Source organism: Fundulus heteroclitus, chromosome 10, assembly GCF_011125445.2.
Source record: "Fundulus heteroclitus isolate FHET01 chromosome 10, MU-UCD_Fhet_4.1, whole genome shotgun sequence".
Taxonomy (NCBI): domain Eukaryota; kingdom Metazoa; phylum Chordata; class Actinopteri; order Cyprinodontiformes; family Fundulidae; genus Fundulus; species Fundulus heteroclitus.
Window position 1 is genome coordinate 26,816,587 of NC_046370.1, and position 24,444 is coordinate 26,841,030.

At 40.6% G+C, this 24,444-nt stretch overlaps 2 protein-coding genes across 6 annotated transcripts in view; one reads left to right on the forward strand and one right to left on the reverse strand.

Moving 5' to 3' along the window:
* The window catches only part of tecpr1a (tectonin beta-propeller repeat containing 1a), a 28,533-nt gene extending 26,140 nt beyond the window's left edge, over positions 1-2,393 (forward strand). For all 3 annotated transcript variants that reach the window (XM_036142413.1, XM_021309208.2, XM_012849912.3), the window contains one exon: positions 418-2,393. In XM_036142413.1, the coding sequence (XP_035998306.1) occupies positions 418-564 (147 nt within the window). In that variant the 3' untranslated portion in view covers positions 565-2,393. The remainder of the gene's footprint in view (positions 1-417) is intronic.
* Positions 2,394-3,152: 759 nt separating this feature from the next.
* bhlha15 (basic helix-loop-helix family, member a15) lies at positions 3,153-24,444 on the reverse strand. 3 transcript variants are annotated; one of them, XM_036142414.1, is made up of 7 exons: positions 24,342-24,444; positions 24,105-24,204; positions 23,624-23,680; positions 21,493-21,556; positions 19,880-19,970; positions 14,739-14,912; positions 3,153-4,626 (listed from the first exon to the last, which is right to left on the reverse strand). In XM_036142414.1, the coding sequence occupies exon 7, from the start codon at positions 4,561-4,563 to the stop codon at positions 3,988-3,990; it is 576 nt and encodes a 191-aa protein (XP_035998307.1). In that variant the 5' UTR covers positions 4,564-4,626; positions 14,739-14,912; positions 19,880-19,970; positions 21,493-21,556; positions 23,624-23,680; positions 24,105-24,204; positions 24,342-24,444; the 3' UTR covers positions 3,153-3,987. The 3 variants fall into 3 exon arrangements, with proteins under 3 accessions (XP_035998307.1, XP_021164885.1, XP_012705374.1); XM_021309210.2 differs by lacking the exons at positions 14,739-14,912; positions 19,880-19,970; positions 21,493-21,556; ... (1 more) ...; positions 24,105-24,204; positions 24,342-24,444 and adding an exon at positions 6,976-10,363; XM_012849920.3 differs by lacking the exons at positions 14,739-14,912; positions 19,880-19,970; positions 21,493-21,556; ... (1 more) ...; positions 24,105-24,204; positions 24,342-24,444 and adding an exon at positions 4,734-5,036.

Here is a 24,444-nt window from a genome sequence, read left to right on the forward strand (position 1 = left end):
ATTAGTCTTTTGGTTAGTCTGGTAAATAAAGACCCAATGAAGTTTGGCTTTTTATTTGGCAAAATGTAGAAAAAAAATATGGGTTAGGTACCCTATTTACCCCCCAGCCTTTCCATCACCCCCGTATTGCACAGTAAGTTGCAAGTATGGTTTTTCGGTTAGAGACACTAGGGGGAGACGACAGACCCCCTCAGTTGTCTCATAAACACCCAGATTACCATCGCACGCACTTAGAAGAGGATATAGGTAAAAATGAAGCTGGAGTACCCAGAGAAAAAGCATGCATGCACAAGGAGAACCCTGAAACTCATTGCAGAAAGACCCCAGGCTGGGATTTGAACCCAGGACCTTCTTTGCTGCAAGTTAACAGTATGTAGGATTCCGTGGCTACTAATTCTGTTTGTCCCTGTTTTCTAGGGCGGATGGGACCATATCACAATAAGAGGAAACTCCATGGAGCCATCACGCATCTGTCTTTCCTCCATGACAGACCCATCTCCCCAAGCCCCTCGCGGCCCCCTCCCAGTCAGGAGCACAGAGAGCAGCAGCCCCCTGAGCTCTTAATCTCACCATGTAGCCGTCAAACACCAGGATACCTCTGGGTTCCACTCGGTTTAACATGAACCTTCAGGTTTACAGTTGTGGGCAGTATTGTAGTATTCAGACGAGCTGAGCCAGTCTTATATTTTACTAGATATTTACTTCTATAAATGCATTTTCTGCAGTAGATCAAAATGGGATTTATTTATTTTGTGTGTTGGTGTGCGTTTTTTTGTACCAATCTCCCCATGTCGAGTCAATGTGACGATAAAAAAAAAATGTGTGGGCCACCACCTACCCTACAGAGTTTCTGTTGGATTTCCCAACTGAACTCGGGCCATTTTCCTCTCATGATATCATTCTTTCGTTGGTTTGGATGTATTCTAGGGCGACTGTAATGTCGAAAATCTAAATCTGTCTGCATTCTAGGCTATCTAGGAGACAGCTGAAGGTTTTGGGCCATAACCGACTGGTATGTGGCGTTCTTTTCTAATGACCTCGGCTAAAACCTGTCTTGTATGTTCGGTAAAGTAAGCTCAGAGTATGATGCTGCCACTAGCGTTTTTAACCTGGGTATGCTGCTGTCCTGGATGAAAAGAAGAGAAATCTGTAGTGCAACCCTACTCCAACCTGGCAAAATGGCCCGATTTTTCCATTCACATCACTGTTCCCTATTCTCTGCTGTTATTGAGCTGCTATCACTGTTCCGTGGTACACATATGATGCTGTGGACCTTTTGTACCCTTTTACTTAATGCTTTTGTACAATAAGACTCTTGTGAACCTTTGCAACACCTCTGGAAGTTGCGCCTTTAGCTAAAGGATGCCGTGAACATCCTGTGTGGAACGGCAAGCCTAATTTCAGATGGAACAGATTTAATGTAGTCGATAGCAGATGTGAACTCAAGAGGACTGATTGCTGCAACTGAAACAAAAGTTAATTGAAAAGAAGTTGAAAATCTGTCATTTATTCTACCAGGTTTTTGCAGCTTTTACATTCTTTCTTGTAATATAGTCGTTTTTCCATTTGAATTAGACAGAATATATGTTGTATTACACAAGGGAAAGGTTTTAAAATAACTTATCAAAACTTTCTTTATTTTTTTATCTAAAGAATGCATTTTAATAGGGGTATGTAAACTTTTGAGAGCCACTGTGTATTACCAGGTTGGGGAAAAGTCCACTGAGCCGTCATTTTTAAACTTTGAGGTGACAGAAAGCACAGAAAACGAGACCTTAAGAGAACACTAGCGCACAGACGAAGTACGCCACAGTTCACCACAATCCATTACAGTGACTTTCTGTCGGTGGAACCAAAAACTTTGAAAGGATATTTTATTTTTAAAGTTATCATGGCACATGTACAATGTTTAGCTTTAACAGGAAAAGAGTGGATTTTGTTTTGAACAATTGTGTGGTTAAAATGTTTAAACTAAACCTTCCTCTTTCTCAGTAGTGGTTGCATCTGCATGTCGTCTACTTCCTTTGACCAGATGATGGGACAGTGACTGAGCAGTTGCAAAAAAAAAAAAAATACTTTGGTTATTAATTTGTACGTATAAATATAGCAAGTATTGTGAATGTTGTAAAGATACATTCAGATGGAGACGTGTTTCTGATACTGAGGACTTGGATGAGTTTGGATATTAGTTTAGGAGACGGTGCTTTTATTGTACTTGCAGAACAACTTACTGCCTGACTGCTGAAGCGTTTTGGAAATGTTGATCGTGTCCAGATACGCGGCTGTTATCTGTAAATGGTAATCGTCTTGTGTAACATGATCCAGTTGTGCATCGTCCAAAACAAAATAAAGTCGGTGTCAATAAATAAAATGGTTTTATTGATAGCAACTAATCAAATAGCTTTTTTTTTTTTTCATCATTTCATTTTTTTTTTCAAAAACACTGGAAAGACTGGAAAGGCAGAAGGAGAAAAGAAAACAACACACACTTTAAAGACGACCTTAGCCAATCAGCTTATGATGCGGAAGACGACGCAAATGCCTTCTCAGCTTATTCGTGATTGATCATCATGATCACGCACGGCCTCTTGCAACAACACTGCAGCAACTTTCCTCACAAACACACACACACACACACACACACACACACACACGCGTGCAGAGACCACAAGATGGTACAAAAGAGAACAAGGTCCTTTGAACAGCAAAAAAAAAGAAGTATGCAAAAGGGAGAGCGCTTCTTTCTACAAGCACTTCACATTTTGTACTGGTGTTCTCTGCACTCTTCGTCTGCTTTGTAAAGGTTTCAAATTAAAAGGGTCTGAAGATGAGCCCGCTCTGGACCACCCATCTCATTATGTTCAAGCACATTTTATAGGATTACAGTGCATTGCAAAAATATTTTCATCCCTTGAACAGTTCCACTTTTGTCACTTTACACCCACAAACTGCAACGCATTTTAGAATACTGCCACAGACAGCGCAGTTACAATGACTCATGGTTTTCAGATTAAAAACCTGAAATGTGGGGCGTGCATTACTATTCAGCCCTTTGAATCAATAGGCGGTTAAACGCTTTTTGTTTTGGTTGCAATTACAGCTGCAGGTATTTTTGGTACATCTCCAGCAGCTTTCCAAATCAAGACACTGACATTATTTTTTCTTTGCAAATTAGCTCTAGATGATTCACATCTGTGAAAATCGGTTTTCAAGTCTTGTCATAGAATGCAAATTTGGTTGATGTCCGGACTCTGGCTCTTCCATTCTAACGGCTGAATATGCAGCACCCTGATCTAAACCACTCCACTGCAGCTCTGTCTGTTTGCGGTCATTGTCCTGTCTCAAGGTCAACCTGCGCCCCCGTTTCAGGGCTTTTGCAGTGTGTAATAGGTTTTCTTCCACAGGACAGGACTTCTTGTGTTTTTTTTTTTCAACAATGGCTTTTTATGATAGATTTCTGTCCAGATTTCGCCCTTTTGCACATGAGGGATTGCCCACCAGACCTGGGTGAAATGTTCAGGCCTTGGGATATATTGTTTCATTACCTAACTCTGCTTTAAACCTCTCCACGAATGGATCCCTGACCGTGGTTTCTTCAACAGTGTTCTCTAACAAACCTCAGGAGATTTCACTGAAAAGCTGGATTTCTACTGAGAATAAACTATCCACAGGTGGACTGTTGCTAATTAGGCCATTTGTGAATTTATTTGGGGGTATCAGAGTAAGTGTTTAGCCTTCTACTTTTAAACGCTGCTGAAAACCAGGTAAGCTTTTCATCCGATCTTGCACTGCGTTGTGTTGGTCTGTCACATAAGATCTCAATGAAAGACGATACATTTTGGGGTTCTAATGTGAAAAAAAGGTTAATAAAAAGGTTCATGAGGAATGAAAACTGCAAGGCGCTGTGGAAGAGCAGTCAGTTGTTACGGGGCACACCACTGAGCTGAGTGTCTCCTGGTACCCAAACCGCTTCACAGTCCCAGTCTGTTAGCTTTCCTGGCCAAAGCTCTGCATGTGGGTGAGGTACTGGGTGAGCCCCTCCTCCCCCTCCTCCTCCAGGTGCTGCTGGTAGCACTGCAGCAGCCTGGCAGCGCTGGCCTCTGAGGGGTCCCCCTCAGTGGGCAGGCAGGCCCCCGACATGTCCAGAATGATGGTGGTCAAAGCTTTGATGTAGTTCTTAGCCAGAGTCAGAGTCTCGATCTTGGACAGCTTCTTGTCAGTCTTCACGTGCGGGATGGCTTCGCGCAGCGCCTGAAAAGCGTTGTTGAGTTTGTGCATGCGCTGGCGCTCCCGCTCGTTGCTCTCCAGCCTCCGGATGCTGCGCTCCTTGGTGCTGGAGCCATGCATCCTGCGCCGCCGCCCACCTCCTCCACCTGCTCCTCCTCCCTGTCTGCGTCTCCCCTCCCCACTCCTCAGGGAGCCCCTCCAGGAGCCCCCGATGCGGACCGAGGCCTCAGAGCCTTCCTGCTCGCTGGAGCCAGGCTCTGTGTCCGGTTCGTTCTCCGGCTCCGGGTCAGACCAGGGCCTCCTGGACGGTCTCACAGCCTTCCCTTTGGACTTCATCCTGCTGCTTCCTCTGAACTCTCAGTCTCTAATAAAGAAGGTCTCCCAACTTCTTCAAAAGTCCTGGAGGCACAGACAAGAACATTAAGACAGAGAAGAACAGTTAAAGTATTTCAGACGTAAAGGTAGTATTGTGACATTAATCCAAAGTCTTCCATTTTGGTCCTCACCTCTGGGATCAGGTCCCTGAAGACCTGAGGGTGGCTGATAATGCTCGAACCTTCAAAACCAAATGAAGGCACGTCTTTTTTTTTCTAACAGATTAAATAGAAATATTGTATTCTTAGTCAAAATGTAATTTGAGATGGAGAATAATTATAAAAGGTTAAATTTGTATTATTTTAGCCATTTTTGCCCAAGGATTGATCTAGTGTTTCTTTATCCGGTTATTGTAATTTTTTTCAAATTATTTTGCTTTATAATGATTTTTTTAGGCATTTCCACTCATGTTTTGTCATCAATTTTAGAAATAATTAAGAAAAAAAAAAGAAAAAAAAGAAAATAATTAAGATTAAGAGCTTCAGTGTTGTGACTGTAGGGGGGTTGCTGGGGCTCCTCTCTGCTTTTCCCTCAGGTGGGGGAGGCAGCCATCCCTGTGTTGGTCCCTCTTGGACCCTTTCTGGCATCTGAGGTTCTGGTTTCCCTGGCGTCTGCCCCCCTGACATGCTTTGGGGGGGCGGGTCTTTGGCTCCTCAAAAACACTACTGAGCATTTTTCTCATGGATGAACCATACATACACAAGTGCATGCTCACAAACATCTACAGGTGCTTACAGATTCACTTCTATACAGAAAACCCATATTATTATCTTTACTTTATACATTTATACATTTTGTATTAAATAATCCTCTATAGTCTTCAGTGATGGTATCAAGGCGTTGTTTGTTTGTACCTGCAATACTTTATCGGTTGGTTTTGCTGTTCTTTTTATATCTCTCTTTGCAGGTGTAGAAGCAGACTCTCCCTTTCCTCTCCTCTTTCATCTTTTTTCCCTTTTTGCATTTTGTCTAATCTGTTTCTCTCCTTTTTTTCCTCTTCTACCTTCCCGCTTCAGTGTCCATTGAACATGAAATAGTCCAAGAATAAAATCTAATAAAGCTTCTTGCATATATAAATCAAACGGAGCACTATGGGGAAAGCAGCAAGGCTCCTGAGAAAGTAAAATCTGTTGGGCTCTTTTTGACATTAAGACAACAATTCTTACTGCCACATTGCCAGACAGGACACACAACAAAGAATAACAATAATAATCTGACCGGAATTTGAAGTTCTTTGATTGCAATAAACTTAAATTTTAAAAAAAAATTAATTTGGTGCTCCTTAAAAAATAAATCCTGAAAATTATCTGAAAGGGGTTTCTAATTGATTGACCCCCAATACTGTTTGCCCTTTCTAGGGCTTTGCATGCTCCTGTAGCTGATCAGACGGTGTGAAAACTCCATGATGTTGCACCTTTTATCCTGTCACTTCTGAGATAATGTCGGTTTCAAGGTTGTGCTCACAAAAACAGAGGGAGCTGCCAGCACTGGTGCAAAAAGAGTTTGTGGCTGCCTAGGACCCCCTGTTGCCCTGGGCGCCCTAAGAAAACCGCATTTCACACAGAGCAAGGGAAACATTCAGTTTCTTCACTAGATTTGTATTTAAAATAAGTTTGGTTGGGTAAAAAAAAATCATACAGCATATAACTTTTGTCAAACCAATCAGCAAGTGTTGATACTTATTATGTGGCTGCATAAGAAAGTGACATACAGCTTAACACCTCAAAACTGAAAAGTAATACAAATGTATTATGTAACATTGTGCATTTCCTCTGTTATGATGACTTTTAATACACTGAATATATATTAATTACTGTACTCCTGTTAGATATTATTACTCATTAGACATTTCATTTGTTCGTGTATCTCTTTCACTTTACAGCCAAAGCCCAAATTATTCACAGCGGTTGGACAAAACTGACCAGACACAGAAGTTCAATTAATTCCCTGTTTAATTCAGGAAATGAAGCATAAACCAGTCTGATTATTTTAAACCTTAGGGAATATGGGCTTTATCCTGAGCGCAGGAAAGCTTTATAGAAAACGGCAACATAAATACAATAAAATAAATAGAACTCTAAAATAAACAGTGCTGAAATTCTACTGAAGGCCTTGGAACCTTGAACCGGAGCTGGTGCTTGACATAGATCGGAGCGCACAATATTTTGTAAAAGTTACTCAATGTAACCTCTGGGTATCTTTCCATCACCGTGGAGCTCCTTATTTGCATAACCTCAGTTGTAATCATCTAACGGCAGAGCTGCGAGCGACATGTCAGGAAGCCTTCTGCAGCCAACAGTTCACAGAAAAGTGCAAATAAAACACCAGGCCACTGTGGAGGACACAGAAACAGAGAGGGCAGAGGAGACTTACCGCTGAGCGTCTTTAGAAAAAAGCCTCCGTTCACCAACAAACAGCATAAAGTTTTTAAAAGAGCGGAGAGAAGCAGCGGAGCGGCACCGCGCTGCAGAGGTGACTGCCACATGTGCGCTACCTGTTGCTGACTGATGTACACGTCGCGCTGCTCAGCCAATCAGAGAGCCGGCCCACCCAGCGCAGTGTGCCGGAGCAGCAACACGCTGCTGCTGCTGCTGAGCGCTGTCCCAGCAGAACAATCACATTAGAGCTGCTGCTGCTGCACGCTGCCTGGGCTTAGAGCTGCTTACTACTAGTTTATTTATGATCACCTACAAAGGTTTACTGATAAAAAATAAAATAAATTTAAACAAAAAACAAATATGACATTATGATTTCCACTGCAGGACATCACAAAATACAAGGTTTTGTACGGAAGAACAAAACTGATTCCTATTTGCGCCATGACTTGTGGGTCGTGAGTTGGACCACAGTGCAGAGAGGAACCTGGGATGAGAATCGTGGTGGTTTAAAAATAATAAAACAGAAAACCTCACAAAGTTGCGCAAGGAGATACCAGGAGGGTGTGAACACTTATATACTTATATATTCATAACTGTGGTCAAACAAAGTATGACCTGAGAAGAACTATGAGAACCGGTGAGCAGTTATACGACGGGGCAAGTGGGGAATGATACCGAATGCAGGTGAGTTAATGAGGAGATAGTGTGAAGCAGCTGGGGCTGGAGAAGAGCAGGGGGGCTGAGGAAAGGGGACTATTAACATGAATGGACCAGAGCAGGTTTACAAAGAAACCACACAACTACGGGAAAATCAAGCAGGTCAAACAGAAAAATTATACTCAATGAATAAACAGAACATGGAAATAAACTAAGAAACCAAACACACAAAAAAAAAAAAAAACAGTAAGGCAACACCCTAAAGAACATAAACAACAGGGAAATGAAGAAAACAGAGACACAGAAACCCCTAAGAAACCCCCAAAAACATCCAAACATCAAAACGATTTGTGTGTATTTGTGGTTGATGGTACAAACAAAAGGGTGTTTTATTTCACTTGAAGTATTAAAATGTATAATTGTGAAACATAATTTTAAATACATCATATCTATCTTACGCCAGTTGCTGAAATAATTAACACACATCACTTTAGAACATGCATCCATGAAATCCTACTGGAGCCCAGTTGAGCTGAGCAAGCAGTGATGCTGGCTGGGCCAGGCAGTTACCATAGTTCCCATCGCAGTTTATCACCTTCCACTGTTTCATTTGAATACATTCTTCCAGGCTACACCTGCCAGACACGGTATTTGCCTTCCCAAACGTTTTGCACATCATCACTTCTATAAAGTTGGTGTAATGTAAACTGATGCTCACTCTTAAAAACCCTAGCAGTGGTGAAACAGTGTTCAAATAATTACCCATTTCAAGTGATCACTAATCTGACCCCTTCCACTCAGGGATGTTTTTTTTTTAGTTAATCCAACATTATCTGTTTTACGTGCTGGCAGCTGTTGGCCGTTGGGATTATTACCTCCCCCCTCTAGTGCAGATAAAGTTCTGGAATAACTGCAAGGTGTCAGTTTTGCAAGATACACTGAGCATGTATTTAAATAATGCCCAGCAGTGTGGATGTAGTGGGATTGATAGTATCACAGAGAAATAATTTAGACAGCACAAAGGCAAATGGAAACTTCTTAAAAAACTTTGCACATGTAAACAATTGTGGTAAAATAGGACAGAGGAATAGTTAAGATATTTCTCCATCCAGCTATCACAATAAACTGTTTAGAGTATTCTATATTGGCATTCCGACTTTACTTTAGGGCAGGGCAGCTTCTGATTAACAAGACCCCACCCTTTGTGCATGTATAGTGTCTGTGTGTTGTCTCAGACAGCTCCACCCATCAAACAAAGCACTTAAAAAGCAGGGGACAAAAACTGCTGGCTTCTAAACAGTTGTGAACATATTAGTGATGTGGTAGTCTTTAAAACAGTATCTGGTGTAGAGAAGTTTTTATGGAATCACCATAGGCATATACGGCCTAAAACACTGAGGGTTCTCAGTGTTGTGATTGTTTGGTGAAAAGAAGTGCAGGACGGCGATGGTTGAACGTATCAAGTGCAGTGGGACGTTTAATGAAAGGTCAAAAAATCCGAACATACAGAAATGTGTGGAATCTATAAAGGCAAAATAGTCAAAACATCATGCTTGGACACAAAATCAGGCTAACAGAATAATCTGTCAATGAGTGGATGAAAACAGGGACCTTAAAGGTATAGTGGACGATCTTTTTAGGCTTTGACTTTCCGGGGGGATCGCCTTATCTATTGGTTGTCCCACATGCCAATCGTTGTGACGCGCTCCTGGTGGCTGCGTGTGCTCACCTCTAGTGTTTATGCATCCGGTTAGCTTCGGTTTCAGCTGTTCATTGTAGCTTGGCTGCTCTCCCCAGTACTTTGAAATGGATGAGAGTCGCAAGAACCAAACTGACTTTGAAGTTTATGAGTAGAAGAGGAAGGCCTCGGTAGAAAGAAATGAGACTAGAGTGGATCTGGGAGATTGTTTTCACGCGATCCCCCCGAGGAGCATGTAAGATGGTCTTGAGCTATTCTTACCAGCATTTCCGGAAATATCGTCCACTCTACTTTTAATTAGGAACAGTGCTTACTGGATAGGAAGCAGGTCAGTGACTACAAACAGGCAGCAGCTGTGAAGAAACCAAGGGCCTAAGGGCAACTAAGTATGTTAAGTGAAGAAATTATAAATCTCTAGTAAAATGGAGAACACATAGATCAGGTAAACAATAACTACACCAAACCTGACTAGACACAAAAATGAGCAGGGAGCGAGCTATAAATTCAGTCTTTGGACATTAATCAGAAGATGCTGGATACGATAGAGGTGATAAACACTCATTGATGTAAAGTGAGGGCTTTTTTTAGTCCATACTTTTCTATTGGCCAGGGGTTAGGTTTAGGACCAAAGTGTCAATTAGGGTTAGGTTAGAATTAGGTAAGTACTGGAAATGGTTAGGTTTAGGGTCATGATTAGGCTATAGGTGAAAATGAATGGATGTCAGTGGAAGACAAGGCCTGTTCCTCAGTAAATCATTAAAACAAGGATGTGTGTGTGTTCTTGTACTTGCAGCTGAGCAAGAAATTTTTTTGCTCATTTTGCTAAAAGTGAAGACTGATGTAAAGTGAGAAAATGTTTAGGGGTTAGGTGTAGGACTATCGTGTCAATTAGGTTTAGGTACAGGTTAGATAGAGGGTTAGCGTAAGGCCAAAGAAACACTTGAAAATGATTGTAAGTCAAGGCACAGTCCTCACTTTGTATTTTAAACAAGGATGTGTGTGTGTGTTCTTGTACTTGGTGTTGAGTGAGAACATGAATGCTGCTTGTCAAGACTCGATGTAATCTGCTGGGTTTCTTTGGATAGGAAACATTTTGACTAATCTATCTGGATGATATGATACAATCTGATTTTGTGTGGCGCTGACGTGTTGTGAATTGGCGCTATATGAAAAATGGAATTGAATTGAACACTTTGCTCATTTTACTAGTAAAATGAGGACTTTTATGTAAAGTGAGGACCTTTTTATGGTCCTCACATTTTTTTGGGCTAGTGTTTAGGTTTAGCACTATGGTGTCAATTAGGTTTATGTCAGGGTCAGGTATAATCCGGTAAAGGGTATGGCTAGTGTCAGGGTGAAACCCTAGAAAGACTTGCAACGAGAAGAACTTAAAGCGTAAACCAAAGCTTATTAATCACGGTGAAAATATTTCTATAGGTTAGATTTTGCATCTTCACTCTGAGTGATCAGAGAAGTACACAGCTCCAGGCAACACCCTCCAGTTACAGGCTGCTCTCAGGCTTCAGTCAGAGCAGTGGGCTCCTCTTGAAGACAGAGAGCATCCGGGAAAAGCAGACGGCAGCTCTGACTCCTCTGGCACACGGTGGTTGGATCATCGGCCGTGAACAAATCTTTGAAGCAAACACTTTTTAGAGACAAAACCTAACAGCTTTCAGCGAACGTAAAATGAGAGAAAGCCCTGATCAATCCATAGAACTGATGCATATACGCGTACATGTATAGAAAGCTGAAGTGTACCTCTTCCATCCATACATCCATCTTCTAACACGTCTATCCATTGTTGGGTCATGAGGGGTGCTGGTGCCTATGTCCAGCTGTCAATTGGCGAGAGGTGGGGTACACCCTGGACAGGTCACCAGTCTATCGCAGAAATGTACCTCTTCTAATAGCAAAATAATATTCTGGTTTGACCCACTCCGTTCATAGTGGTCCTTAATATTAATGTTGCTCTTCAGTTTTTCTGGACTTCCTTGGAGAAAAACCTTATCATTTCTTATTGGCCTTTATCTGTTGGGCTTCTTGGCCAATCACTGAAAAGCAGCATGTTTATGTCAAAAGTCTGCTTGGGTTCATTCAGTTTGACCCTGTCCTGAGCAGAAACGGAGACATTTTTTCAAGGCTGGCCCTGAAAAAAACTGCTGCTGAAATGCTTTCAAAGTGGGCAGAGTGGAGTAGAGCGCGCCAAACCGAGGCGGTAGAAAAGGGGCTATATTTAACACCTGACTGGCCCATGCTGTCATCCCATCCTGTTTCAAGACTGCAACCATCATCTAGTGCCCAAAAGGCCCACATCACTGAATGATTACAGCCCAGCTGCACTCACTCCAATCATGGTGAAGTCCTTCGAGAGGCTGGTGAAAGACCACATCATCTCCAAACCCGCTCCCTTTCTTTTGATCTGCTCTGGTTGTCTTACAACTCCACATTTAGTTCTTTACTCACACCTGACTAAACACGATAAAGACTGTGCATGAGATCCCAGTCTCTGAACATGTATCTAAGTCAAGTCTAAAACTGTTTTAACACTATAAACTGCTCAGCGGCAAAAAGTCTTCACATCAAACAATTTTATGTGACACAGAGCTTGATAAACTGAGCTGCTCCAAGCAGGCGGTCGCAAGGACACGCAGCATCACAGTTCCTCTCTGTTCTCACTGACAGGTGTCCGGTGGGAGCCTGCTGGAAAGGAAACCGCTCTAGATACTCAATTCGCTAATCCTCCTGACAATGTTGGAAATGTAGGAATTTGTCAGAAGAAATGTAGGCAATAGGTACGCCCGACTATGAAGGGTAAACGCAGAGAGTCAGCGCGGAGTCTGCGCGGCTCACAGTATGCACACAGTACACCTGAATATGTGGGAGCCTCAAGTCTGAATGAAAGTCAAGACAACTTTTCTGGATGATGACAATGGAGGAAATGATAACTCCATTGTTGAAAAAAGAGACGAAGATGGTGTAGGAGAAGGTGATGATCATAGCCAGGGCATGGCAAGACCCTCCAATGGACAGATGCGCTTGGTGGCTTGTGCTCTAAAGATGAGGGTTCAAAACAAGACACTGGCTGAATGCTTGAGGTGAGGCAGAGGTTCTGAGAGTGTATAGGCTGCTGGCAAGACTGGAGAAACATGCCACATACATCAGCCAATACCATCCGGCTCTCCCTCTTAGCTCCCAATGACCAATATACTCTGCCAGTGGTACTGTTGCATAGAATCCAAAGAGCATGCAATATTATAAAAAGTGAGATAAAAGTTCCCTATCGCCTCAAATCAGTAGCTAGATTGTAGAAATGTGGACACAGGTTAATCTTGCCAGCAAGATTAATAGTGAGTTCTCAAACACAGGAGAATCCATCTTGTACCTCTCTTGCTTCAACCGTTTGTGTCTGAATCAAAAATGGTTTGGGCCAATCATATTTCAGTATTGTGGTTTAAGGCAGGACATGCAGGTACAACGAAAGCAAGAGCTGCTGAGGCCACAGCTGAACCAACATAAACATGGCGGGACAGGAAGATGCACATGTAGCTGCTTCTGTTTTGTAAGAATCCACAATTTCATCTTTGAAAGAAGAACAACAAGAACTGCCTTATAGCTTACTTTCTTGTGCTTTCTCTGGTAAGTCTGCTTCTTATGTTTTTGATACTGTGATTGGCTAAAACCAGCCTTTGGTAGGCGGGCACTAGGTGCTGCTTCACCTAACCAGCTCGGAGAGTTCTGCTGAAGGTCCCTCCTTTCCCTAAATGGATTCAATGGGAGCATTCCCAGATTGACAATGTGCAGAACGGAGAGTGCTACACATTATCAATCTGGCTCACCAGGTTAGACCTCTAATCTTTTAATGAGCTCTTCCAAACGGTTTAAATGTCCAGCCCAAATAGCAGAAACTTCTTGATGGACTGCAAAGGGATTTGGTCAAGGTCAAATCTGCTAGTGACATTCTATATGTTTAAAACAGTGCATGCATGAGATAGAACCATCACGTGGAATTCCGACCAAACGTAGATTTGAAAATGTTGAGATGTTGTAAAATGAACCTGGCAAAAAGAATGTCTTACAGAGTTTGTTAAAAGGCCAAAGGAAAATGACATTAATGCCCATGATGAGTGTATGTAAACCTCTGACCCCAGCTTCATATGTAGAGTAATTACATGTAATAAATCTGGAAGCTAACAATGGTGTACAGTAATTCCAATTACTTGTACCTACTTAATGAATGGAGTCAAACAAGAGGGGTCAAATTCTGGCTGAGTTTATGAGAACACAGCTGTGGCGCTCCCAGCTCTCAGAAGCAAACAGACTTTTGGCTTAAATATCCTTGAACAAACTTTGTGAGCATGTGTATGAGTGTGGGTTGGCTAACGGGGGTGTAGATACAAGTATTGGGACCACTCAAAATGTGGTCCCAATACAGAAATTAAAACTGTTTAGACCGTAAAACTGGGGAGACCTGTAGGACCTGTTGCAAGTCATCATAAAAATGTGATTTGGTTTCATTTTGACCGGGCTTTCAAGACATTAGTGGGGTTCAATATCATGTTTTTCTGCAAGGATGAAAATTTGGGCATATGTTTATTTTCTAATGATCACGGACTGGTTCTGCCAGGTTTCCTTGCCTCCTCATGTACACCGTATCTAATCAACCAAAGCCTACCAACGCTGGTCTCTGGAAACATTATCTGTTGCTTTTTTAGTTTGCTCAGTATCTGCTTGCATCGGCTTTGAGGCCTGCCCTGTTTGTTTTGCCACAGCAGCTGATAAATTCTGAGCTGAACAACACACTTCAGTGATGAGGTGACCTATCAGGGCTTTCACAGGCATGACACATTTTATGGTAAAACAATCTGGTGATATATCACTACAACTGGCCTGGAATTTGCTCTGAAACAGCTTGTATGTTTGATGCAAAATGGACTTCATAGTTTGGTTAGCTGCTGGAAAAGAGCCAGATCTGTTGTGCAACTAAATGGTATTGAACCGTGTGTCATACTAACGGCAGTGAAAGCTGAATGCACTGTGCCTCGGCCCTACGTGGCTGTGATGTCATGAACGGTGAGTGCTTTGGAGCAAAGAGAGGGGAAAACAGCTGTTGAAATCCCTGACTCATAAAAGGAGAGAGAGGTGGGCAGGAGTCGCAGGTGAAGGAACTGAGATCTGGACGATTACTCAGTTTTTCCATTAGGCCAAGGCTGGTCGTCTGAAAGAAAAACAACAGTTGATGTCACATTAGGCCATGGTGACAGTCGGGTGGCCTTTGGCTGAAGGGAGATGTCCAGATAGTGAGGCTGCTATGACCACTGTGTCATCAAATCACCAAAGAGCTCTAATTGTGTGTGTGTGTGTGCGTGCATGAGTATGTGTGTGTGTGTGTGTGTGTGACTCACATTTATGTCACAATTCAAGGTCTGACTCGGTGACATAGGTGAGGAACAGGCAAATTTGTGACAGAGAGCAACGCTCTGGTCCGAGCCGGGAAGTCCAGCCATTTGTCGGCACGGAAACAGAGGAAGATTGTCCAACACACTCCAAAACTGAGAAGTCATCTTCCCACTGCAAGCCTGAAGGAAAAAAAACAACATCCACACTTAGTAACTGTGTTTGTTATGACCTCAAAGTTATTTTTTTAATTTAGCTTTACAAACTGTTTTTTTGCTTCATAGATAACCAAATGGTTTCTGTTCATACAAGCTGACAAGGTCAGATTTGCATCTGGACTGTTTCTATACAGACATTTCAGGTGTTCAGGTGTCAGATTGTTTCGGATTTGATCAACCCGATATAAGGTCAAATGTATAAAACAGAATTACATACATATACCCCTACCAAAACCAGTTGAGCTTATAATTATTCATGCCAATAGCATATTTGGTTTAAAGTCATCTTCCATTCATCCATCTATTTTCCGACATGCTTATCGCTTGTGGGGTCGCGAGAGGTTAAAGTAATCTTTTAAATGTAAAAACATATATCTTCTAAATGGAAGTAAAATTAACATTTTGAAGTGGCCCAGACCTAACTTGAGTATGATAGATCAATCTGTGGACAGAGCTAAAGATTAGGGTGATTGTCAAGAGGTCTTCCATTCTCAAACTCTTAGAGTGTCACGTTTGTCGGAATCTGACCGAAGCGCAGACAAGAGCTCGGGTGTTGCATGTTGGATAGTGGGGATTTATTAAATAATGAAACAAGGCTTACAGGATGACAGGGAAACAGGATCAGGAAAACAGCAATGATGAGACCAGAACAAAGTGAATCGATGGAAGTCCAGACAACTGGTTATGGCTGAGCTAACTAAACTAAGTAAGAGCAGGCAGAAAATAAAGGTATAACAGACATACTGAAATCATAAAGAACAGAGGCTGACTACAATAATAAATTAAATCCCTGGGGATCCTGACATAGAGCTTATCACAGATAAATATTGTGAAAACACGGAAAACGCTGTTTGTTGTAATTCCAACAAATGTTACCATTAATCTTTTGGATAGGTAAAAGTCATTTTCAACATGCCATTTTGTAATAATATTTTAAAAAAGCAAATTTTTGGCTCCTCATAACCTCTATTGAGCTTTTTTTTTTGGAAAAACTTTTTATATGTAGAAATGTATACAAGCACACTCTGGTAAACATCCAGAGGTGCTTGGATCCAGGTGCTAGTAGATAGACCTCTTTATAGATAAACCCTTTAATTAGCATTGGCTGTCACTGAATACATCTTGTATTAAATAATGCTGTGAATTTTTCAGTAATCATAGATTTTGGTTGTTTGTACCTGTGATATTTTTTTCTGTTGGTTTTGCTGTTCTTTATATCTCGCTTTCAGCAAGTGTAGAACCAGACTCCAAGGATATTATCTTGTTTTCTTTTTTTCACCTTTGCTCTGTTTTTGTCACCATCTCTCCCTTTTGCATCACTTTTCGCTCTTTCTTTCGTTCTCTTTTACCTTGCCGTTTCTGTGTCCATTGAATTTGAAATAATCCAAAAAATAACGTCCAGTAAAGGTTTTGGCATACGTATCAAGCGGAGCATCTTAGCGAAAGCAGTAATGCTCCACTTGTAAAAGTAAATCTGTTGAGCTCTCTTTGGCACTAAGAAAGCAATTCTGAGCACTACACTGCCAGACAGGACACGTTAAAAAACACTTCAGTTTAGTGTATGTATACATTTAAGTCTATTTATTCAAAGAATGTAACTCAGTCAACCAGTTCTTATTTGTAAAATCATTGAAGTTGATCAGTATTTGTTGTGATCCTTGGGTGTTTGTGGTTTAGTTTTCAGTTCTGATTGTGGTTTTGTCATTTCCTTGTTGTTTATTTGTTTTTCATAGATCTATTTAATTAAAAGCCATACTCTATTTAATTCTTGTATAGACCTTGCCAGCCAAATGCTACTAGCCAAACAGAAAGAATGCAGAAACTCCACAGACTCAGGAATGATATCTTAAAGAGGCAATAAGTAAAAATGACACATAGTGTTTAAAACTGCAGCTCCTAGGCTCCTGATGTTGACTGCTTTAATTTGCTTGGCTTCTTTAGTGGAGTTCTCACTGAGGTAGCGGTAAATCAAGCTCTTCTCCTGCAGACAGCTCCAAACCCGCTATGACAGTTTGAAGGATGATTTTCATGCCCAGTAGTTCATGGGTTGGTCCAAATTTGTAAGACCAGTAGTCACAGCCTGACTGCCTGGTATTTAGCAAGGTCATAGGTTGGTTGAGTTGACACATAGTTATTGTGAAGTGGACTGGCAGTGAAATGTGTTGGGGTTAGGGGCGCAAATAGTTGCACTCTTGCACTTCTGACAGGCTGAGGAAAGCATTCAGTGTCATCTAAGGAGGTGTCTTTTGGTACGTATGTTGTTGTGCTTTATGGCGACATGTTAAGAAGCGTGTGCTGGACCAATATTTTCACCTTTTTTCTAATCTTGATTTCCAAACTTTAGTTATTGAACCTGTTCTGAACAAAGGTCCACATACAGAAGAGTATTTAGTTTAAACACATTTAACAAATTTTGCTGCATGTCAACCCCCACCTCTACCTCCTTCCCCACCCACAGGCCAAATAAGCACACACAGGCACACACACAAACACACAAACAGTTACAAACCCTTATACCTAATGGTCAAAATTGAAAAGAGAAAAAGAAAAAAGGTATAGTCTATATGTCCTCCAGGTCATACTGAATGTTTTAAGAATCAATTTGCTGCAGGAAGGGACCCCTAGTGTCATGAAATAACTTAATTGAGGCACAAAATGACAATCGTAATTTTCCCAATTTCACATTATGCAGTACCTCTCGAACCCAACATACATGTGAGGGGGGATGGGGAAGCTTCAAGTTCAGCAGAATCAGCCTGCACACAAACAAAGTGGTAAATGCCAAAGCTTGTTTAAATGCCTTTGACTGATCCAGCAGAGGGGGGACAGCAAAAATTGCTGACAAAGAATTTGGGACGATGGAACAGTGATAAGCTTTTCCCAACACATCAAAAATGAATGTCCAAAAAGGGCCTGGTTTGGGGCACGGCCAGAACATATGTGAATGATTTGCCGGTGATACATTACACCTGTTACAGGTGTCACTAAACAAGTGGAAAACTCTAGCCAGTCTAGGATTGCTTTGAATAAGTTTGTGTCGGGCACAAATGGATGATCCATGCACAAGGGACAAAGCATAATTCCATTGTTGTTCAGTAGATTTATCAGTCAGGCTTTCCTCCTAAACACTTTTAGTTCTAGTAGAAGAGGTTGAGAATGCTAACCAAATAGAACTATACAAACCTGAGATACTACCTTTAGCTACAGAGTCTGTGGAAATTAGAGTATCTAACAAAGTTTCAGGAGGATGATTCGAAAAATGAGGGAATAATTTTTTAGCAAAATCTCTAACATGAAAAAAGCGAACGAAATGATGGTTTGGGAAATTGAATTCAGTAGAAAGCTGCTCGAACAAGGAAAATATGCCATCTATATGTAAATCATTAACCGACTTTATCCCTATATCATGCCAGGCCCAGAATACCGGATCAGTTCTGGATGGCACAAAAGTGCAGTTACTCTAAATAGAAGTTAAAGCAGAAGGGCCAGAAGTTGCTTTCTGAACTAGGCTCCATAACTTTCAAAGAAGCAATGACCACTCAGAAAACCAAAAGTTGACCACCTGAATAAGATAATAGAGGGAGAAACTGATTTGTCAGTATCGTGAATAGGCATCAGCACACTTTCTGTAACCTGAAATGTCACCATATTCTTTTAAATGAGAAATTGCAGGAAAAGAGGTAACAGGATCTGAAACATAAAGGAAAAGGTCATCCACATATAAAGAAACCTTATGAACAGTGTCAAGATGTCTGATACCTTTGAGGTTAACTTTTGAACGTAACCAAATAGCTAATGGTTCAAATACCAAAATAAATAGAAAGGGGGAGAGTGGACAACCTTGTACCACGACACAGAGGAAAAGGAGAAGATAGGGTGTTATAAGGCTCTGGCCTGTTGGGCCATGCAAGATTAATTTGCAACATGGAAACCAAGAGTGGTTGCTCTCTCTGCTCTCTTTGCTCTGACTGACTGCAGGCAGGTTTCAGGATGAGACAGCAGCTGTCTCACAGGCAAACAGCTGCTGTCTCGCTGTTTAATGTTTAACATTTAACATTTAATTGCTAGACTGGATATTAATTACTGATATCTGCAACATAATTTGGCTTTTGTTGCAGATATTTTATCTTAAATCAAACTTCATACTGGCCACTGTGACATTACGACTATTCAAAATTACATGATTATATAGAGATCTATAATGGTAATCCTGGATAATCAAATTGACTGATTAAATGTTAAAACAGCTTGCCATATTCCCACAGCGCCAAGCTTCTTACCTCACTTTCTTCAAATTCCATCACGAAAACCTTTGACCCAGTAGCAATACGGATTCGAAATTCAATGCAAGACCATTGTTTAACCCTAGGAGGGCGCAGCACTGACACTTTTAGACACAAAAGCAAGATTTCAACAAATATGCACCAATTTGTCCAAATTATGACCAGGATATGTTGACAGTACTATAAGACAACCATATTAACAGTTTATTGACAAAAAATAGTTGATTTGTGGGTGAGTTACCCATTAAAAATTACTAAAAGACTATGCTTCCTATATTAAAGGTGTTTGTTTTCCTCTCAAATGTACGCCAGTTATTTCTGGAGGAACAGGTCAACATTCCAGCAAACTATTGTGAGAAGTTTGTGTAAAGATACCTAAAACATTTGACCCAAGACAGACACTTTTAAAAAGTAGTTCTACCAAATACTAGTATAAACTTTTGTAGACTTCTGAATTTTAGGAATGTTATCATGCTGAAATTTAGCAATCCTAACTAATTTTGGGAACCCTAACTGACCAGAGGTTTAATCTGAAAAGTGTCAAAAGGTGAGAAAGAGGCTTGTGTGTCATTCTAAAACTGGTTTTGAACTGTGAATATGCAATGGGTGTATAACTTTGGAATGACATGTAGACTGTGATTTTCTCACCATTATCTACTGACCCATCGGGGAAGTCGTGGGGAAAGTTGAATGGCACGGATGTGCAGGGTTCTGACTGCAGCTGGATAGTGGGTGTTTCCTAGAATTAAGAGTTGAATGTTAATAAAGTGACTGAAAATACAGGAATTTGATTGTTGATTTTACAAGATAATCCAAAAGCATGAAACTTTTCTAAAGAAACCAACAGGGATGTGCCTCTAATCCCAAACTCTGGCTCTTTGTCCGAATCAGCGCCTTTTATAAATTATTGGTAAGACTCCCTAACTAAACTGAACTCCTAATATCTGTTACTGGGACACAGTTACCTCCAGCAAGAAGTCTATTTGTTATTTTTTGCAAATTTTCAAACATGGCCTGTTTTCCCCTTCAGCAGCCAATTTTTATGTTTTATGATGTCCAACAAATAAGAATAAATTAATAAATCAGGAGAATGACTCTTTCTCAAAGTTTTTTCCAAGCACAATTAACTTCACTGAAAGATATTGACAAAATTATTAATGAGTGATATCAAAATAGTGTGACCGCTAGCTACTGTTAGCCTAGCACGTCAGCAAACTTCACCATCGGTGGAAAGAGGTGTTAATAGAGGCCATTAGCTATGTGTCGAGTAACTCTTTGAGACGAAAGGCTATCACAAGTCCCTGATGAGACACAGTAGCTGCTGTTCTGAAGAATAATGAGACCCTTGCATCCTGAGTCACTGATGCGTGAGTTGGATAGGAGACAGCCTCAAACAAATCAAATAGAATGTTACCTTCTTAGGCTTTAGATGTAATTAATTTCTTAATAAAATTATGTCAGTTGTTTTAATAAATCATCAGGTTTAGACTCATTATTGGTAGCAACCCACATTTTCAGACTGACATCCCCACGTTTTAATGGAACCTTTGTTTTTAACATCACATTAAACAACTATTGCACGACAAATAATATTGTTATATAATTACCTGATCAAACAGGTAGACAATGACATCCTCTTCAAAGGACACACTCTTCTTCATTTTCATTTTCTCAGTCTCATTCCTTCTCTTTGGTCTTTGTGGATGTTCAACATTTTGAGGGGATTTCTGCTTACTTTTTGGGCTGCATGTTTTTAAATCTCCCCTGTCAGAGTCTTCATAGCTCGTATTGAAAGAAACAGATCTCTGGGCATTGCCGTACATTTTAATAGACATCATGTCATCACTGCCAGAACTCCCTGTATATTCAATAAATGTTCTCAATTTCTGATGGGGGTGAATGTCACATAATTTGTTCATAGTTAGACATTTATAAGAAAGAATGATGAACCTGTTGAAGGTATTCATCACCTTGGTATGGTGTTGGGTTGCTTGATTCAAAAGGTTTTTAATCCAATAAAAAATGTCAGTCACATGGAGGGTAGGACCTGTCTGGTTGTCCTGGTTTGACAAACCTTTGATAAAGGGATCTAAAACTGTGAGCGATGATTGTTGGCTGAGCTCTGATGGAAGACAAAATTGTGGAGGAAGTGGAAAGTATGAACGAGATGAAGTTAGCCAATCGGATGCGTTCTCAGTGTTTCTCCGGGGGTTTAGGGCTGGATATTGTTTCCAGTCAAGGATACAGATGCTGGTACCCACTTCATGGTGCTCCTCATGCTGCATCATCTCCTCTGAAGAAATCTGCCAGTGGACCTCTACGTTCCTGCATCAATGATTCACAAGAACATCTATGTTTTATTCTACCAATCAAGACGAGAGAAAAATCTGACAATTTGTTGTAAAGCTTTCGCAGCGATTTGTCACATTTATTCAATGAACACATTATATTGGATCTTATTCTTTACTCCATATGTGGCCTCTACTTTAACAAGAAGACACCATTTCAAAGCTGCTAACCTCTGTGTGCCAAACAATAGCATTGCCAGAACATATTGAAACACACATTTTGAAAATAGTAGAAGGAAAACAATAAATAATAATAAATAAATTGATATCTTATTATACAGTCATGTCAACAATGGCTGCAGTGATACAGGTTAAACAAGATCCTGATAGATCTGCTAATAATTCAGAAAACACATTGTGCCGCCAAAATATTCATACTTCATGACCTTTTACAGTAACACACTTAAATCTATTTTACTAAGATTTTTTAGACCAACACACAGTAAACAGAGTTGTAAGGTGGAAGGAAAAGAAAATGTGTTGTTTAAAACTCTTTTACAAATTAATATCTGAAATGAATGGTACATATTTCCACTAATTACATGCAATGCAACAATTGTCTGTGTTTAATGGTTTCTCAGTAAAATTACATATATCTGTTGCATGAAGGCTTCAGAGCTTTTTACAAATAAATAAATAAATAAATAAATAAATAAATAAATAATATTTAATAATAATAATAATAATAATAATAATAATAATAATAATAATAATAATAATAATAATAATAATAATAATAATAATAATAAAACTAGTAAACAAACAACATTTCAAAGACCAAGCAAAAGAGCAGAGATAAAGTTGGGGAGGAGTTTAAAGCAGGGTTGAGTTATAAAACAATATCCCAAGTTTCAAACATCACAAAGAGCATTGTTCAAAACTTTATTCAAAAAGTAAAAGAGGATGGCACAACTGCAAACTAACCAAGATATAGGTGTCCACCTAAACTGACAGGCCTCACAAGGAGAGCACTAACTTGGACGGCAGCCATAAATGCAATGGAAACTCTAGAGGGACTGAAGGAGAGCTGCTTTGACTTCTTGAGGAGATGTACTGAGACTGATGCAATGGTTCACTTTCCAGCAGGACAACAACCCCAAACAACGAAAGTTAGCTACATTAGAATGGTTGTGATCAAAACATACATGTGCTAGAATGACCCATTCAAAGTCCAGACATTAATTGAACAGAAACTCTGTAGCAAAACATGGACATTCACAGGCGCTCTCCATCCAATCTAACTGATTTTGGGCTAATTTAAAGAGAAGAATGAGCAAAAATGTAAATCTCTGCATGTTTAAACCTGGTGAAGACATACCCCAAAAACTTGTACCTCGGATTGCAATAAAAAGGTGATTCTATGATTTACTCACTCAGGAGCAATTGATACATTTACTCCACATTTTCATTTCATCCACTTCACAGTAGTTTTTTTGTAGCGTGACAAAATGTGGAATCGCAAAAGAAGACTTTTCAGATGGATTCTCCAGATGGACTAGACATAGACTTGTTTCTGTAACCTTTATTTTCTAATTTATTTTCTAATTTACCCTAATTCCTGTTTAAAATAAATCAAGACTACTTTTATTTTGTTTCTGTTGTGAAGCAGGACGATTTAAGAAAGGTTCCCATTTTTGAACAGCTATCTCCGTTTCCAGCGTTTTCTCACTCTACTGCAGTCGGCTACATTTCTTTTGCTGTGTGGGTGATGGGGCAGGTGTTCTAGGGTCACAAGGGGATAAAGGACAAGAAGGGGCATAAAATGCAAATGTCAAACTTGCATTTTAACAGGGCATTTTAGCTTAGTGTAGTAGGAATAAAACATCTAAATATAAACTGATTTGCATATAAGTTACACTAATTATAGGCAGAGAGGACAAAGAAGGTCTGGTTTCTAAGGGCGGAGGGATACAGTATGATAATGCAAAAAATGAGGCTTCATCTGAGGAGGATTTCTACTGAATATCAATCTGTGGATGTCTGAATTACAGAGATTCGCCAGTTGCTGCACAATTTGCACACAAATGCATTCATGCAAACTTACGGGTCCATTATTGGGTCTCTCCCTCCCAGGCCTGAATAAATATCAGCAGTCTTCCATCTGCAGAGACAAAGACGCAATAGGAAACTTTTACTGCTCTGCGGTAACCAAGCAACCGTTGGACAAGTGACTCAGGAAAGGAAGACAGGAGCTGACTCACAGCAGCTGTGACGTAAAGGGATGTAAAAGGAAACACACACACACACACACACACACACACACACACACACACACACACACACACACACACACACACACACACACACACACAGGACAAGGCTGAGGCTGAAACCTGCCCAGATCGGGTAAATTAACACCTCATTGTGTAACAGGTGGAGGGGCTCAGGAGGAAGATGGATAATGAGACTTTTCCAAGCAACCAGCCCATATAAAGACACACTGTAGTGCCTTTAACAGCAATTGACTCAACTCACAGCTTTAGTGCCCTTGTGCAGAAATCCAGCCATACTACAAATGAAAATACCTTTTCTTAAAGTCTTCACTACTGCATTTCCTGTTTGAAAGCAACTTCAAACTGTCCCCTGAAATCACCAGTGCAGCTCCACCCCTGCTGTAGGTCGACTCTGAAAATGCAGAACATGCCTCTGAACAGATATACTTCAAAATATCGCTGCGTTGTGACCTTGTGTGACATGCTGCGGCAAAGTCTCCCTGCATCCACAAAAAGATAAACCAGTATTTTTAAAAAAAAAAGTCTTACCTTGCATTCTTTAAAGCTCAGTCATGCTCCCGCTTTTACCGGATCGTGGAAAAACCCACCGGGTTTTCTGAAAGAGACGAGAGAGAGGAGACAGAGTGGTGCA